The sequence below is a fragment of the Nanorana parkeri genome, unplaced genomic scaffold (genome assembly GCF_000935625.1).
Source record: "Nanorana parkeri isolate BGI_ZX_2015 unplaced genomic scaffold, ASM93562v1 scaffold1617, whole genome shotgun sequence".
NCBI lineage: Eukaryota > Metazoa > Chordata > Amphibia > Anura > Dicroglossidae > Nanorana > Nanorana parkeri.
Window position 1 is genome coordinate 326,768 of NW_017307885.1, and position 19,443 is coordinate 346,210.

Sequence of the window (19,443 nt, forward strand, 5' to 3'; positions counted from 1 at the left end):
GTATTCTGTGCTAATAGCGATGTCTTATTGTACAACAGAAACAAAAGCATATTTTGCCATGGAATAATAAGAGAACTGAACCTGCTTTTTAGGGGATGTTTACCGTAGCATGTGAAAGTGAGCCTGTGTTCCAAGAGTCCCAGTCAGTCTGTTTGAACAATATGGCAACTTGCTGACTCAACAAAATCCACAAGCAGTGTCAACTCACCAAGAAGACGCGGAGTAGAATCCAATGTAGTTTATTCCAGGCTGGCATTTATGAAATACATTTTTTATAGTATTTCTTGCAGGTAAAATGCCTTCCATATAAAAGTTTTCTAAAAGCCATTACATTTATTAGCCAAAAATGCCTCTTCCATGACTTCATGACTAAGCCCAGCCAGCTACTTCCTATTATTCCAATGACACTACCATAGTGAACAGTAAGGGTGCTCTCCTTGGATAGGATGATGGCAGTTAGTAGGTCTTCTCCATAAAGTAAGATCAAGTCATGTCCCAGTATAGAAACTGAACAAGAAAGTGGCACAGATGAGGCTTTTCTGGCCAATAGCAGTAACAGCAAGCAGGACTAGCCGTCTCAAACTGCCTACTGCAGTCTCAATAACCTCAATACCATCATGCTACAGCCCCTTTCTTTCCAGACCATTTTCAGTTTTCAGTGCTGTGATATTTTGACAATTACTCGGCCATGCAATAGTGTACTCAGATACATTATATATTTATTTTCAGACAGATTGGCCCCTTTCACTGATTGTCAGTTTTTCAGGCGGACCAAGTTGTTAGTCTATGGGCAGCCGTGTGTAAACGGTCCAGCGTCCGTTTACACCTGGTCACCCCCAACTCCAGCCAGGTCCGGAAAAACAAACGGATCAGAGCTCTGACACATGGGGTCTCGTAATTTCAGTTTTCATTGCAAGATGGAGGAAAAAAAATGGACGGACGCGCATGTCACAGCAGCTCTGTACTGCTTTGATCAGGAGAGGATCAGTGCACGGATCATGTGAAAGGGTCCATAGAGCTTTCTTTTGGTGGTATTTAATAACCACTGGCTTTTTATTTGTTACTATATAATCAACCAAAAGTTTGAGATTGCTAGCATGTAACTTTCAATTCTAACATATTTTAATTTCTAATATACACTATATTGCCAAACGTATTGGGCCGGCTGCCTTTAGACGCAGATGAACTTTAATGGCATTCCAGTCTTAGTCTGTAGGGTTCAATATTGAGTTGGCCCACCCATTGCCACTATAACAGCTTCAACTCTTCTGGGAAGGCGTCCGCAAGGTTTAGGAGTGTGTCTATGGGAATGTTGGACCATTTGTGAGGTCAGGTACTGATGTTGGAGGAGAAGGCCGGGCTCGCAGTCTCCGCTCTAATTCATCCCAAAGGTGTTCTATCGGGGTGAGGTGAGGACTCTCTGCAGGCCAGTCAAGTTCCTCCACCCCAAACTCGCTCATCCATGTCTTTATGGACCTTGCTTTGTGTACTGGTGCGCAGTCATGTTGGAACAGGAAGGGGCCATCCCCAAACTGTTCCCACAAAGTTGGGAGCATAAAATTGTCCAAAATGTCTTGGCATGCTGATGTCCTAAGAGTTCCTTTCACTGCAATTAAGGGGCCAAGCCCAACCCCTGAAAAACAACCCCACAACATAATCCCCCCTCCACCAAACTTTACAGTTGGCACAATTCTCCTGGCAACCGCCAAACCCAGACACGTCCATCGGATTGCCAGACAGAGAAGCATGATTCATCACTCCAGAGAACACGTCTCCACTTCTCTAGAGTCCAGTGGCGGCGTGCTTTACACCACTGCATCCGACGCTTTGCATTGTACTTGGTGATGTAAGGCTTGGATGCAGTTGCCCGGCCATGGGAACCCATTCCATGAAGCTCTCTACGCACTGTTGTTGTGCCAATCTGAAGGCCACACAAAGTTTGGAGGTCTGTAGCTATTGACTCTGCAGACAGTTGGCGACTTCTGCGCACTGTTCGCTTCAGCATGCGCTGACCCCGCTCTGTCATTTAACGTGGCCTACCACTTGGTGGCTGAGTTGCTGTTGTTCCCAGTTGCTTCCACTTTGTTATAATACCACTAACAGGTGACTGCAGAATACTAAGTAGCAAGGAAATGTAATGGAACACCAGAATCCCATGATTTGGAGGGGTGTCCCAATATTTTGGCAATATAGTGTATATTCATTTCTATTAAATAATGATCAGAGTTCCTTCCTAGCATTAAACTTTGTGTTGGCACTGTATCAAAACAGAGGTGTTTAGTCAAAAAGTGAATGTGGCCATGGTGTGCTGCATTCCCCCAAAAGATTTATGATTAGTAGCAATACTTGTTAGGAATAAAATCCCCCCTCCCCCCCCAACAATTGGCGAACAGTGGCAATTTAAAAGCCCCTACCCCTAATTTTAAAATAAACAATCCCACAGTCAATGGTGGTCAATGGCAAGTTAAACTAACCAAACCCTAACCAAAAACAAAATCACACATAATTGGTGGCCAATGGAAATTTAAAACCCTCCACCTTGAATGAATATAAACTTCAGCTTTTCCTGTTCCATCCTTTCTCTCCTTCTTTCAGTCCACCACTGTGAGAGGAAGGGTAGGGTTGGATATATGTAACCACAGCCAGTGTTTAAACTTGTGATGACTATGATTGGTTCACAGCAAACACAAGGTAAAGAGCCTCTCTGACTGGCTCCATGTATGGCTCACCTGTGATCTGTGCTGTCCAATGGCAGCATGATTACAGGCATTGGGAGTGCATCTGGCGCACGCATTCCCTCTGTGACCAATGACATTTATAAATGACTGGCCAGCGTAAGAGGTCACCCGATTGTCTATATACATACAATTTGTGGTCGGGAAGTGGTAAAAGAGAACGCAACACATCTGGGCTAACACAAAAATTGGAATTTTTAGTCTTAAATTCCTGGATAGGTTAAGGTCCACATTAGCAATCCTGTTGCTGGCAGAAACTCACCAGCAAAAAAAATTGCGAGGAGAATAAAAATATCCCTCACCTGCTTCTATGGCTTTGCTCCTTCACTGCCTGAACCAGCGAAGCATCTCCCCACTGCTGCTTTCTTGCTGGTGAGAAAGATTTTGCAGCATTTTGGCCATATAATCTGCTTCTTTCCCAGCAAGAGCAGCTGTGGTTATGCAGCTTTGAACCCAGAATGCCTCAGCTCTGAGCACTTCTGGGTTCAAAGCTGTATAACCACAGTCACTAATCACAGGGAAGATCAGAAGTTCCTGACATCCAATAGGGAGGTCCTGGGCACCCAGAAGGAACAGGTAAGTACAGTACACATGGCGGGGAAGGGGGGCAGCTCCTTCACGCAGATATAAAAATGATTGGGCAGGCAAATAACTTGTACCACATAGCTGATAGCCACAAGAAAAAAATGTAAACAAAATCCCGGCTGCTAAAGCAAACAAAAGTTTGTTTGCATGCCGATGCTGCCATAGCTAGCTCCAGCGATGGGCTACAATCTCATGTTTAGTTTACTCATTTGTATTGAGATTGTAGCCCATCACGGGAGTGAGCTTGGAGCGTGTACTACTTCTCAACACACACAGGGACCATGGGGAACAAACGTAGCCACCCTCCAGAAGGAAGGACAGTGTCAGCACCAATTCAGAGATGATTGGAGGATCTACAGCCGAGTGATACACAAATAAGCTCCAGTATTGTTAATAGTTAAGGTACTTGAATGCATTTTTAAGATTAAACTCCTGAGTTTAGTGTCACTTTAAGGTAAGTGGGGGTGGGTCGAGGGTGGGTGGGGGGGCCACTATGTTCCATGTTACACCCTAAATATACTTGTTACATGCAACATAGTACAAGAGGTAGAATGAGCCTTTAACACTGTTTGTTCTGCAATGACATCCCTCAGCAGTGTTGTCATCCTGTGGACAGGAACGTTTTGGATGTGTATGTAATTTTACATGAACTCTAAAGGTTCCTTCACACAGGTGTGAACATCCGTACGGCAACTGTGCAGAGACCTGCTCCCGGGAGGGATAGGCGCTGGGTGTAATTGTGTGCAGCCACCTGTACCCTCCTATGGGAGAACGCAGATGCACGCGGTTACACACAGACCTGAACCTACTCATCTGTGTGGGTCTTGGTCGGGTGCCTGCACTTGGATGCAGGTAGGGAGGTAAAGGTGGCTGCACACAAACTACAGGAGATGGTCGGAGACTGCGGACATACTACAAGAAATGGTCAGAGACTGCGGACATACTATAGAAGATGATCAGAGATTGCAGAGATACTACAGGAGATGGTCGAAAACTGCAGACATACTACAGGAGATGGTCGGAGACTGCAGACATACTACGGGAGATGGTCAAAAACTGCAGACATACTACAGTAGATGGTCAGAGACTGCATACATATTACAGTAGACGGTCAGAGACTGCAGACATACTACAGGAGATGGTCGGAGACTGCAGACATATTACAGTAGATGGTCAGAGACTGCAGACTTACTACAGGAGATGGTCGGAGACTGCAGACATATTACAGTAGATGGTCAGAGACTGCAGACATACTACAGGAGATGGTCGGAGACTGCAGACATATTACAGGAGATGGTCACAGACTGCAGACATACTACAGGAGATGGTCGGAGAGACTGCAGACATATTACAGGAGATGGTCAGGGACTCCAGACATATTGCAAGAGATGGACAGAGACTACAGACAGGGGTGTCCCGAGGCCAGGTGTCATCCTGAGCAGACGCTACATGAAACCACGCCGTGATGTCATAGCGCATACGCACGACATCACCACGCACATGCGCAATTACATTATTGCGCATTCGCGGCCATCTTAGTGATACCTCCCGGGGGCTATCTTGGTGATGGACACCGGCAGAAAGAGGAGGGGACGTTCATCCGGCGGCATTAGGTATCCTACCGGGTCCCCTCCTCTCTCCTGCAACTGCCGGGCTCTCGGTCCATGAATGAGTGCCCGACTTTTCAGAGGGGGTGACACCAAAATGACTGTTCGTCATTTTGGTGTCACCCTTCCAATGGTGTCACCTGGGTGCGGGCCACACCTCCCCTTGTGACCCCACTGACTACAGACATACTACAAGAGATGGCCAGAGACGGCAAACATAACACACACTTTTTTTTAAACGCCGCACCCTGCCTGCCTTCAGGGCAGCACATACGTCCCTGTGTGCAGGTGCCGCTCGGATGTGTGTAATATATACCGTGTTTCCCCGAAAGTAAGACCTACACCGAAAATAAGACCTAGCACTATCTTCAGGGATTTCTGTAATATAAGACCTACCCCGAAAATAAGACCTAGTTCGGTGGTAGGTCTTATATTACAGAGATCCGCTAGGTCTTACTTTCGGGGAAGCGGCACATAACTGTGTAAAACCCGGCCGCAGCTCCCGCCCCGCCCACACGCCCGCCCACACGCCAGCCTGCCGCAGCTCCAGCCCCGCCCACACGCCCACCGGCCGCAGCTCACGCCCGCACGCACGCAGCTCCTGCCCCGCCCACACGCCAGCCGCAGCTCCCGCACGCACACACGCACAATGGAAGCGACATCCGCTGGGACCGGCAACAGCACGCCGCCTTCCGGGACCTCGTCCACTCCTCCCCCAGCCAAGTAAGACATCCCCCGAAAATAAGACCTAGTGTCTTATTTCGTGCAAAAAAAAAAAAATAAGACACTGTCTTATTTTCGGGGAAACACGGTATGTACAGCTGTAGCCTCTGTCAGTCTATTATTGGATTTGTTTCTTATTGGATTGTCAGTTTATTATTGGATTGTACCTGTGACCCCCGGGTGGAGAATACAGCCACATGTATGTTGTGCGGACCTCTAGCAGCTGTGTGCATGAGCAAGGGATTTCCCCTCGCTATGGAGAGATTTGCTGTAGTTTGCTGTTGTATCTCTGGGAGAGGAAGTGAAGGGAAATTTCCTGATGCAACACTGCAAAAAAGAAAAAAAAGCTGACATGGGTTTTTTTTTTACCCTTCTCTAGCCAAAACTTTAAAAAGAGTTTTGTATTTGCATTCACTTCATGTTCAGTTTGTGCTTTGCTATTATTCTTCCATGAAAGTCCATGTTAAACCATGGCAAGTGTATGTTAAACTCCTCTGCATAGGGGTGTGCAGATCTGGAATTTCTGATCATAGACAGAATTAATATGTGTGCTCTGCTCATTCCTTCCTAAGGAGTGACTTCAGAACTGCTGACCTGTGTGCTCAACGTCCCAAAACTTTCTATCTGCAGGATTGTAATGGATCTCTCAGCCGCTAGGTGGCGCGCTGACACAACTCGCTCCCCACACTGCCGCTGCATTGCGCATGCGAATGTTTTCCGTGCCGTAACGAGCTCCTATTAGCTCTCAGCTCAGCCAATGAGATTAGGCCATATCGTAAATGGACCCCGGAAGTGCTGAGGTGACTGACTGGACTTCCGGTCGGGAAGATGGAGGCTCTGCACCGGCTTCGACAGTTTGATGCCTATCCCAAGACCCTGGAGGACTTCCGAGTGAAGACGTGCGGCGGGGCTGTAGGTGAGGGGGAGAGCCGTGCACTGACCTGTATGGCGGTGACATTACCCACAATGCTTAGTGCTGCCAGATGTCACTCACTGCCAGGGACAGGCATGGCTGCTAAGTGGTGTCCCCGTGTCTTGTATCAGAACTGTATATGAGGGACTGAGGTGTATAGAGGACTCCATGACAAAAACCTGTCCTCATGCACATTCTGTATAGAGCTGTGGTGGTTACATTTCTTGATATAAGGGGCCTCAATTGGGGCCCCTGACATAATCAAAGGGCCACACATAGTATTCAGTAAATGTAATGCTACAGAAAGCTCTCAGAGACTGCAGACATTTAATGAGAGGTTTCAATAGGAGACTGCAGGGGGGGACCACAGGGAATAGCTACTCCAGATTTTGTCTGCTCCACTTTTGCTAAATTCCCCATTGTATATACCACACCTACCATTCACGGCATGCTGCATGTACCGCACCTGACACATGCCTGATGATCTCCATGTATAAAGGTGCCATACACCCGGGAATACCGCGATCGTACGATAATCGGCAGGTGTATGGAAGGCGTGCGACCGTTTCTACTCTACGTACGTCTTTTGTCTAACGAGCATGTTTCAAAACCCGCTGAGAATCGTACGATTGTCGGCGGGTTTGTGGCATGCTCGTAAGACAAATGCCGAACGGGCCGGGGTGCGCAAGCGCACACTGCCTGTTCAGCATTGCAGTCATTGGAAGCCCACCCCTCAGCAGGGCGCGCTTTCGATGATCGCAAGTACGATCTGCCTGTCCAAGATGGGCAGATCGTACGAGATTTTAATTAGCTTGCAACCATCGCAAGACAAAAGTCTTGCGATGGTTGTAAGGTGTATGGGCACCTTAATTGTTGGGTGCTTGTGCCTAATTAACAGTGTGCACTTTCTCTATCCGGTGCCTACGTGTGTCCCACCTGACACAGACATAACTAACGAGCTGTGTGCACCACACCTGGCTGCATGTCTAACTGTTGATCTCCATGTGCTGCAGCTGTTGCATGCCCGATGATCTGCATGTGTCATGTGGCATGCTGTGTGTGCTGCTTATACACACAGTTCTCATATAATCATCTGGCACATTCTGTACTTACAGCAATTTACATAATCTCATAGTATAGACACCTTCCATACACCTCACCCCCCGTATACATGATACCTCAAGTATTGGAAACTTACACTGTAGACTACACCAACTGACATACTGTATATACTGCACCACCCATATACCTTACTGGACTGGTCCAAGGGGATCCACAGAAATACAGGGCTAGGTATGAAGACTGATGTAGGCACATGCAGGTATCAGGTTACCTTTCCCAGGTTCACTTCAAGTAATTCTCTGGCGGGCAGAGACTCCACACTGTGGACTATGCACATGTTAGGCAGCCTGTGTCTTGCTGGCTGCAGTTCTGTCCAAGTCAGCTGTGGCCTAATGAATCTGGTCACACGCCACAGCTTAGGGATTGGTCTTGTTTTAGGAGGCACTATAATTAATCATCACTTACCTCTGCCTCACTGCTTGTGATACCGTCCTGTGCTTCAGTACCCTCATTTGCCTTGTCTTGGATACCCTATCTCTGACCCTGCCTTGATCTTGGGCAGTTTCTCTGGATTACATTTGTATGCCACCTGCCCTGACCTCAGATAATCTCTCTGGATTACGTATAGCTGCCACCGGCCCTGACCTCAGATCGTCTCTCTGGATTACGTATAGCTGCCACCGGCCCTGACCTCAGATCGTCTCTCTGGATTACGTATGTCTGCCGCCGGCCCTGACCTCAGATCGTCTCTCTGGATTACGTATATCTGCCACCTGCCCTGACCTCAGATCGTCTCTCTGGATTACGTATATCTGCCACCTGCCCTGACCTCAGATCGTCTCTCTCTGGATTACGTATATCTGCCACCTGCCCTCGGACTGTCTTTGGTTTATGCTGCCATCTGCCCAGACCACCATCAACCACTGGCCCATCTTACAGAGACCCTCTGGGGACACTTTGGCTAAAGACTGCCGCTTCCAAAGATCACAGGTGCTCTATCTGCTACATTCACTCAGTCCCTGGTGCCACCAGGTCAGAACTACAGCTTTGGAAACCAAGACCTGGAGGCAACCAAGTATTGCTACGCCTGCTTGCCTTATGTGAACAGGGGTTTCTATATGCAGAATACACACCCACTAGCTATAGCTTCTGACCTCCGGTGCCAGGAGGAGCATTACAAATCCAAAAACATTTTGGATGTGTTGAATACCTGCTCCCCTGCTGTGCTCTTCGTTTCTTCCCACTAGCCATTACTTTGCTACAGAATACAGTATTGACAGAGCAGCCCCCAGGAGAAGCCAAAGTGTAGTAGGGGATCAGGCATCCAAAACACCAACTCGCCCGAATGTGTAGATGCTAGTTTTCACTGTCCACCCTGCAGAAGAGGCAAGTCTATGGCCAGCTTGACTACTACTGATAGCATTGTTTGATTTATCAGTTCAGTACACAAAAAGTTAATTGGGGTACACACATACCAAATTTCGGCTGATTCATCAGGAATTAGCTGAAATTTACTCCATTGGTCGCCCTATTCCTTTAGCAGTAGTCGATCCTTAGATCAACTTCTGCCAAAGGTACATGTTGGAAACATTTCGGCCAAACAGAGTTTGCAGCCAATGGGCTGCAAGCTCTGTTCAGGTATTCTTACACCGGCTGGCATCCTCTGTCAGAATACAAAGGAAACAGCAGGGAATTCTTCCATCCACAATCCTTCCACTTTCCTAATCTGTTCTAAATGGTTTGAACAGAAAAAAGACATGTGTTACACCTGACTTTGCAAGGATGCTTCAATTCCAGTAAGATACACAGGTATTTTCTGTACTTGCACTTGGTACTTGTTCTTAGCCTGAAAGAAGAAAACTAATGCAGCCACCTCATCTGCGGGCTGGTAAGCTTCAATATATTAAATTTTTCCTGTTAGGTTTTGATATCTTTTACAAGGGCCATTTTTCTTTTTGCTGGCAGCAGAGTTCCTCTAGTTGTTTTTGGCCATGACAGTTGTATCTGCTCTCTACAAATTGTCCTCACTCTTTGTAGTTGTTGAATTACAAAGCGCTCCCTGTTTTAGGTTGGTTGTGGCAGTGAGGAGTATCAACCAAACGTTCTGTTTCCAGAGCTGCTTTAGGATATAGAGAGGTGATATGACAATACTCTTACACACACAGCAAACAGACGGTCAGTGAACCATAAATCTTTAAACAATGATGTGGAAGTTAACCATCTACTTTCCATAAGCTACAAGAAACAGAAGTGCTGAGCAGAGAGAAGGAACTTGATTTAAAGGGAAGCTGTCAAGGTGGATGTTTGGAAGATGAATATGCTGAGATTTGATGGTGCAACCTAACACGACCCCCTATGTGACGGCATAATGGAAGTGAAAAGTCCCCTTTATTGAGATGCCAGAGGTCTGTTAGACCCCTAACATTACCTATGGACCGCACTGAAGCTGATGAAGCTCACATTGTGCTTCACCAGCTTGTTCTCTGTCCACAGTGGCTGGAGGAGTGACAGCATGAAACGGAACTGGAGCAGCACACCTTTAGGCCCTTACAAGGGATCAGGTGGCTGCAAAGATGCCTAGATCACTTGTATGTAAAAGCCAGGAGCCGTGTAAAAAAAAAAAAAAAAAGAAAAAATCATTACCAAGCTGCTGCTGATATTTGGTCAATTACATGTGCCTATTATGACTGTGGGCATCTAGGTAAATGATGTCCTGATAGGGGCACAAACCGCATCTGTACCTGTTCCAATCCCTACTCCCAAAACTAAAAAGCTAAGAAAAGAAAAAAAGGTTTTGTCTATAGATACGCTAGAAGTGCTCTTTGGTAATGATTCCAATTGGATAGAATGCCAAAGAGTTTGTCTCCTAGTTTTTCTTTGCCAGTTCATATGCGTTGCCTAAGTCATGATTTCCTGAGAGCCTGGAGTCAGAATGTTGGTATTGTATCATATGTGTGCACTGATTTGTCATTGTTAACTGAATTTTATTCTTTCTTTCCAGTTACCGTGATTAGTGGTCTTATAATGCTGATTTTGTTTTTCTCTGAGCTCCAGTATTTTCTCACTAAAGAGGTAAGTTTGTGATTGTCATTTACTGCATATTTCTGGTGGCTTAAATAATGTGACCTTTTTCCAGAATAAACATGAGGTAACCTAAAAGGAGCAGAGTCTGTGTACTTTTCATTGTAGCCAGCAGGATAAGCAGTAAGGGATTAACTCTTTAGGTGACAGTGCTGATGTGGTGCCTGCAAGTACCTGTTAAACTTTAAAGCAATCCCTGTGTCCATTTAGAACTTCTGGTAGCCCAGATGGTACACAGAGTCCACTATTCTAGATTAAAGCCCAACAGCGGGCTATCTCTAAGACCGTCTCCCCACACCACACCCCATGTATTTGATGCTTTTTTTTCAGTTGTGTTCAGGCAGATGACATGCCATGCTCTTCCTTTTCACGTCTTCTCCAGGACTGTGTGGTCCTCAATGCAGAGAACAGCATCGGGATGCACTCATTATATTGTGAGTGTAGGGCACCATGATGGTGCAATCTCAGAGAACGGGTCCATGACACCCTGCACTCACAGTATGTCCTAAGTCTTCTGGGTTGAGTGATGGTGGGTGTCACTCAACCCCAATGACTGTGATCATCTGGTGACAAATGTTAGAGACTGCACTGGAAGGGTGGGTATTGCAGTCGGAGCTGCTTTTTTATTCTACCTACTGCTGGAGGACCTGCAAAAAAAATTGCCCAAGGTTGGGCTTAAAGGGACATGCCATCATTCAGCTGTAAAAAAAAAAAAGAAGCAGCGTCATAGTTTCTATTAGACTTCTGCCATTTAACCATTGAATTACAGGAGTGAGGCTTAGGCTCTGTGTACATCTTGGACTTAGGATCCAAGGGGGACTCAGCAGGGAACGATTTGAAGACTTGCGCAGGTACTTCCAGGGGCCATAAGGTGTATGCACTTGAGTCAGTTTTACCCCACCATCAACAATCGACCATTTACATTCTGCCTTTTTCCAGGAGCAAGTCTGAGTGTCACTGTTAGCTGTAGTGGGCAGTGGCCAACTTTTTATATGTACTGATTAATGGGGGCTAGAGAAATCCTAGGAGGCAGGTCGCCAATGCGCCGTAAAAAATTCAGCTGACGCCTAACTTTTGATGTTGTCTATGGTTGCTGTAAAACAAATCCTGCTGGCTCCTGAATTGGGCAGACTGGCTCCTGAATTCCATATGGATTTGTCCACACCTATTCTTAATACGAAGTTGATTGCTCTATAGTCAAATGCTGGCTTTGGACGGTTTTTAAACACTTCTGTAGTTTAAAGGAGAACTATGGGGTCAGTGTTTTCCCCATAGTTCTCAGGGTAACGGGAGGACACAAACTAGCGTCCTCCCGTTACCCTAAGCTCAGTATACCGCAAGCTACGGCTCCCGGTATACTGAGACGCCGGAGCGGATCCCGACGTAGATGACGGGATCCGCCCAGCTGCGTGAGTGACAGCTGGCTCTGCCTATCTAGAGGCAGAGCCAGCTGTACCCTCCCCCGTCCGTTCCGCCAGTCAGCGCTGGCAGATCGGAGAGGGGAATCCAGCCCCTCCCCGTCACGGCAGAGAGCCGTGACAGGATCGAGAGGCGAGCGAACCCGGTATGTGTTCGCTCACCTCCCGATCTACTGAGCCGACCTGTGACAGTCTCATTGTCACAGGTCCGCTAGAACTATGAGGTGAGTGAAAAGCACTCACCTCATAGTTCTCCTTTTAATAGTAAAGAACGCTGTGAAGATTAGGAGGTGACCCTTATATTAATGTATTTGTGTTTTAAAGTAGAACTCCAGCCATTTAAAAAAAAAACATTTTGGATAGAGGGAGGCAGATTCGGATCATCTGACAAGTTTTTATTGCTCCCTGTTTCCACATTGGGGAGATTTCCCCTCGCTTCCTACACAGTGGCACAACAGGAAGTGTGAGAAAATCCCTTAAAAGTAGGTGGCGAACCAACCATTGGCTGATACTGCTGAAACAGGTGTGCTCTTTGGGAGAGCTCTCGCATGCATTAACCGTTTTTATTTTTTGCAGTCCCCCTGTAACAGTTTTATTACCTGCTTATCTGGACCTTAGATCTGTTATTCTATCAGAATGTCTTCAGTGTATTAAATTGTTATCAGAATTGCCTTTGTGATTTTCTGAATCTTCATTTTTTTATTTCATAGGTATATCCTGAACTATTTGTCGATAAATCCAGAGGAGACAAGTTAAAGATCAATATTGATATTGTATTTCCATATATGCCTTGTGCTTGTGAGTAGGCTTTACTCTGCTGTGGAAGTTTTGCTTAAATGAAAAGATTTGGGTTGCTGATCCGTATATTGTTCTGGGTGAAAGTTGGGTACTTCATTGGCTTGGGGCCGGTTCACATTAGCCCATCTGCTGAAATGCTGCATTTTAGAGGACGGCTAGTGCGTCGTGAGAACTCCAGCAAGTGTACGTTGTATTGCAGTGCACCTTCCATCACACACTTGTTGTGATGTGACCTGCGGTGATCTGGTACAGATAAAATGCTGGTCACCGGACTATGTGTGAACGGGCCCTTACTGACCTCTTCTTAGGAGTCCCAAAGCAAAATCTCCCCACCAAAGTTCCTGATGAGAACAATCTCTCCTATAATCATTACTGCATAACAAATCATGGCAGGCGTTAAAGACTGTTACTAGTCCTTATAGGGGTTACTACTACAATGTGGTGGCTGCATTTTCCTTTTTTCCTCTAACCTATTTCCTGTTTAAGGTTGACAGCCCACGCTCCTTCTATAGTTCACAAAGATAGCTGGGAACAAAGTTAACTGATAAGCATACAGCAGGCAGGAATTTATTGGCTCACAAGATTTCTGGCAGGATTAAAGAAGAACTATGAGGTGAGTGATATTTTAACTCAACCTCTTGATTCGAGCCGACGTGTGACAATTAAGCTGTCACACGTCGGCTCAATAGATCGGGAAGTGAGCGAACGCATACCGTCGCTCGCTCACTTCTCGATCATGTCGCTGCAGAGAGCCGTGACTCACGGCTCCCTGCAGGGATTCCCCTGTCTGATCCTCCAGCGCTGACTGGCGGATCGGACGGGGGAGGGGGGCGGTACAGCTGGCTCTGCATCTAGATAGGCAGAACCAACTGTCACTCACGCAGCTGGGTGGATCCAGACATAATTGTTGGGATCCGTCCTGGCTGCGGCGGTCTCAGTATGCCACGAGCTGTAGCTCGCTATATACTGAGCTTTGGGTCACAGGAGGACGCTAGCTTATGTCCTCCCGTGACCCTTAGGAGAACTATGAGGAAAAACACTTACCCCATAGTTCTCCTTTTTAACAGGCGCTCTTTGCAGTTATGGAGATTTTTTTTTTTGAATGCTTTGAAGTGACAAGAACCTGACTAAAGGGACACTCGTGTAAGAGTAGTAAAGTATGCCATTGCTGAGCTCTCCTTTTGTGAATGTTTGTTCCCTGGCTGTCATACTGCAGCTGATCCAGAACAAGTACGCTGCTTTTTTTTTTTTTTTTTTACGCTGCTGAACATAGAGCAGCATTACCTTGCCCAGGCACTGCTGGTCGAATGGGCCCATAGCCTTCTATGCTGCGTACAGATGTGTACAAAACTATATGCTGTGCACATTTGTATGCAGAGTTTTTAACGCCCATGTGAATGAGCCCCAAATGGTGCACAGGTTCACTTTAATATAACCGGGTAAAAGGACTAAGTAGGAGCCACCAGATACTGAAGTCTTGACTGAGGCCAGTCCGTTGTCTGCGTCTTGGGAGGCCATCTCAGTGGCCAGTGAAGGCATTCTCATTGGATAGGAGAATGGCAGTTGTTGGAGCTTTGGCATGAAGTCAGATAAAGTTAAATGCGCCATATACTATACAATCTGATGGTACAACTCCTTTTAAAGTTACCATAAATTTGTAATATGAGGGTCCACCTAAACTATTGACTCATTTTGTATCCAGTCAGACAAGCCCTTGAACTACATAGTTGATTGTACAGTCTCCTTTAGATCTACTATCAGATGTGTAGTGTATGGTCGGCTAGACCCCAGGGACAAAGTACAGCTAAATCAGAAAGAGGCACAGAAGTTTTTATTTATTTTTAAAGTAAGTTTCACTGCAGATGTTTCCACAATAGTGACCAAAGTTTCAGAAAAAAGGAGGCAGACTTGATGGACCACTTGGTATTTTTCTGCCGTCACTCTTCTATGTTTCTATGTAACATTGTCCTCTGCTTTTTGCTTTGTAGATCTGAGCATAGATGCCATGGATGTAGCTGGGGAGCAGCAACTGGATGTCGAGCACAATCTGTTGAAACAACGATTGGGAAATGATGGGAAACCCATATCATCAGAAGCAGAAAGGCATGGTATGTGTTATGGTACTAAGACATCTAGGAATCATTCGCTAATTACTTTGTCCCTTTTCGTTCCAAAATATTTAAAGGGAATCGGTCTCCTAAAATAAGTATGCAATCCATCAATCTTCCTAAAAAGCAGACACTCTTTAAAATCCAGTCCCTGGAGTATCTTCCACAGAGGTCCCAGATAGTCTGCACGGTCTGGGGAAAAAAAACCTTGTGGCCTCCTTTTTGGCATTATTCTACAATATTTCTCAGGGCTGATATTGGGCTTTTTGTACTAAAGGAGATGAGAATCATTACTCTGTAAATTGTGTCTGTGTTTGCTTTGAATGCCCAATCGTGCAGATGAAATAAACTTTTTTAATGCATTAGCCACAGTGTGTCATTTTTGGTACGAGGCTCCAGGCGCAGGAGATTCTCTCTTTTGAGCCCATGCTGACCCATACGTTAACATATATACAGTCTGAGACAATATAATAGGGCCACAGTAAAAAGACATTTATAGAGCTGGCTGTGTGTATAGGATTATGCTGGAACAGTAAAGGGTTCAAAACTGTTACCACAAAGATAACAGTGCACAACTATCTTATTCTCTTTGTATGCTGTAGCATTACCACTACCCCTGACTGAAAATGCCTGCTCAGTGATTTGGAGCGTTGTCAGCAAACGTTTGACCATTTAGTGCATATAATCCACATGTTAATTTATTACATGATGTTTATTGCTGGAGTTGCAGCTAAACACAATGAGGTGAAATTGCTAATACTGGCCCAGACAAAATCTGGAGCAGGTCTACACGACAACCAATCACCTTCTAGCTTTCATTTTCTAAGCTTCACTGCACAAGCTGAAGAAAGAAGCTGTTTGATTGCCAAGTACAGCTGATCCAGGTTCTGTCTGGGCCAGTCTTAGTAAATACCCCTCAATGACCGTCACGTGCGCTGTCCTCAGTATGCGACATTAAGTTGTCCATTGTGGTTACTTGCACTTGCTTAAACTTGGAAATTATGTTTTCTGTGAAAGCTAACAACAGTTTTATTTTACATTATATTTTGCAGATCTAGGAAAATCAGAGGAGCATGTAGTGTTTGACCCCAAAACTTTAGATCCTAGTCGTTGCGAAAGCTGCTTTGGTGCAGAGACTGAAGATATAAGGTACTTACTTCAAGGTTGGCCAAGGTGGTCTGGTTAAACTGGCCATACACTGTGCGGAATTCACACAGTTGGTGCCCCTGTTGGCACCCTTCTGATCAGAAAATGGGTGAACAGTGACACCAGCCAAACGGCTGTTGTCACTGTTCAAGTCTGTCAGAATACAAAGGACATTGCTGTAGATTCCTCCATCCACGCTTTTTGTATTGTTTTCTTTTTTTGTTCAGCCTGCGGGCCGAATATTACAGTGTATGGCCATCTTTACTGTTCCTTGACTGGTGTTTGATCACTATAGTGAAAAGTATTGTGTTTTTATTTTTGCCCATCGTTACCCATTTAATGTCCTCTGGACCTCTGCAGGTGTTGTAATACATGTGATGATGTGCGGGAGGCCTATCGCCGGAAGGGGTGGGCATTCAAGACGCCAGATTCCATAGAGCAGTGTAAACGGGAGGGCTTCAGTCAGAAGATGCAGGAGCAGAAAAATGAGGGCTGCGAGTTGTACGGATTCCTGGATTTAGAAATGCCCTAATTCTATTTAAAAATGGCTGGTCCTTAGTCTCATCTGCTCTGCCTCTGACACTCAAACTTATTGCAGTTTATTTTAATTTGTTTGTCATTCCTCCTCGATGCAGAGTGGTATACTGGCTATGAAACGGTGTGTGTGTGTGTTCCATTGGAACAAAAGGGTGAAGGGTTTGGAGAAGACAAGAGAAGTGAACAATCTAGGACAGCATAGCTGATTTGGAAAAATTCTCCAATTCAGCTCACTTTCCAGTTCAGCTATGTTGTCCTAGATCCGTGGTTCTCAACCTGTGTAACCTCAGGACCTACATTTGTCCTTGGTCATTAAGTCGTGACCCAAGTTGCACTACAATGGAACACAGTGTGGGCTGCTGTGCTGGTATGAAGCTCCATCCATATGTGCATCCACTTGTACAGCTTCCCTGCTCACCCTGTAGAGGTTCTGGGGAGACAGATTGTGATGTCAGTCCAGACACCTCTATAGGATATGCGAGTGAGCTGTAAGAAATGCACGTATTGGATGTAGTGCCCTCGCGGACATACCATACCCCCAGCCCACCCCACCTCAAGCTGGCACTCGGCACCAAGGAGCATATTTTGAATGGCTGCTTGGCGTGAGAACAGACAGTGCTGAGCTAGAGGAAGGCTGAGGGGCCTCTCACCTAGAAAAGTGAATGGCACGCGGGGACCCACTGAACATGTTGAGAACCACGGTCCTAGATTGTTGCCTTCTCCAAACCCTTCACCCTTTTTGTGAATAATCCTGTTAGAGTGCAGTTTGGTTACGCTCCTTTTCAGGTCTTATGCTCCCATTAGGGAGATTTCCCTTCACTTCCTGACCTAGAGATGCATAAAGTGAGAGAATTCACTCTAAAATGAGGATAAATTTCCTCTTCAGCAGTTGACACCCAAGCAGGTGTTCCATTAAAGGATTTCCACATTGGTCATTAAGTCGTGACCCAAGTTGCACTACAATGGAACACAGTGTGGGCTGCTGTGCTGGTATGAAGCTCCATCCATATGTGCATCCACTTGTACAGCTTCCCTGCTCACCCTGTAGAGGTTCTGGGGAGACAGATTGTGATGTCAGTCCAGACACCTCTATAGGATATGCGAGTGAGCTGTAAGAAATGCACGTATTGGATGTAGTGCCCTCGCGGACATACCATACCCCCAGCCCACCCCACCTCAAGCTGGCACTCGGCACCAAGGAGCATATTTTGAATGGCTGCTTGGCGTGAGAACAGACAGTGCTGAGCTAGAGGAAGGCTGAGGGGCCTCTCACCTAGAAAAGTGAATGGCACGCGGGGACCCACTGAACATGTTGAGAACGACCAGGCCCATCTTTAATATTGATCGGACCCTGGGCAAACATTTTCTTGGGCCCCCCCAGGCCCCCCCACCAAGAAAAAAAATGTAAAAAATGACAACATGATTGTATATCTCCCTGAAAATCTCACTCCATTTCTGTTCTGTCCTTCAATATATGTGAATAACATGATTGATAGAATTACAATGCATGATAGTAGAAAGCCATGATTAGGCATAATTAACCTGATTAGATAATCAGACTTAACAGAGACATGATTGTTGGTAATTTGACATGATACAGCGTTATTGAAGGTTTAACAGAGGAGGAGCCTAGTTTTCTCTCAACGTTTCGCGCTTAGGGGCGCTTCTTCAGGAGAGGGAGGTTGTCATTCAAATGTGCAGCCCGGGGCGACACGGCACCAAGGAGCATACTTTGAATGGCTGCTTGGCGTGAGAACAGACAGTGCTGAGCTAGAGGAAGGCTGAGGGGCCTCTCACCTAGAAAAGTGAATGGCACGCGGGGACCCACTGAACATGTTGAGAACCACGGTCCTAGATTGTTGCCTTCTCCAAACCCTTCACCCTTTTTGTGAATAATCCTGTTAGAGTGCAGTTTGGTTACGCTCCTTTTCTGGTCTTATGCTCCCATTAGGGAGATTTCCCTTCACTTCCTGACCTAGAGATGCATAAAGTGAGAGAATTCACTCTAAAATGAGGATAAATTTCCTCTTCAGCAGTTGACACCCAAGCAGGTGTTCCATTAAAGGATTTCCACTCTGTTCCTATTCCAGTGACAACGGCAACATTTCCCACTACTTTCTGTCCCACTGACATTGTTTACCAGGACACAGAGTTCAATATCTCTCCATGAAGGACAAAAACGGCAATAAAAAACCTGACAGTTTTTTTTTCACAAGTAAATTTTTATTGTCATTATACATGTCAAAGTTACAGACAATAATCAAGTATAGCAAACAGTAGAATATACACAAAGTGAAGTCATGAGTTTAGGTGGGGATGGAGAGGAGGGGTTCCAGGGAACAAGCCGTGATATACATTGTAGGGAGTAGCCTTGTGTACAGCTAGCCCGTTCCACTATTAAGCCCTAAGAGGCAAGAGCGGTGCTTGCATGGCGTTGAAGCCCGAGCGTTTCTAAAAAGTTGTAATAATGTCTTTTGAGGTGACTGAGCTTGGGGACCCCAGCGAGGTCAGTCTATGGTTATGTTGCAGGCCTAAGAGGGCGTTCAGAGCTGTACAGGTATGACAGGGCTAATTTTAGGAAGTTAACTTAGTGGAGGGGGGGAGGAGAGAGAAAAAAAAAAGGGGGAATTATATTCAGGGCTATTAGCGAGCTAGAAAAGGGGGAGGTGTCAGAGGGTAAGGAGGATAGGGGAGAAGGGGATGGAAGGTTGGAGAAGAGTAGGCCCTGAT

At 46.0% G+C, this 19,443-nt stretch overlaps 1 protein-coding gene across 1 annotated transcript; it reads left to right on the forward strand.

The window, feature by feature from the left end:
- Positions 1-6,457: 6,457 nt before the first annotated feature.
- ERGIC3 (ERGIC and golgi 3) lies at positions 6,458-16,708 on the forward strand. The gene is made up of 6 exons (XM_018570863.1): positions 6,458-6,566; positions 10,627-10,697; positions 12,835-12,922; positions 14,911-15,030; positions 16,083-16,179; positions 16,537-16,708. Exons 1-6 carry the CDS (start codon positions 6,479-6,481, stop codon positions 16,706-16,708), a joined length of 636 nt encoding a protein of 211 aa, XP_018426365.1. The 5' UTR covers positions 6,458-6,478.
- Positions 16,709-19,443: the final 2,735 nt, after the last annotated feature.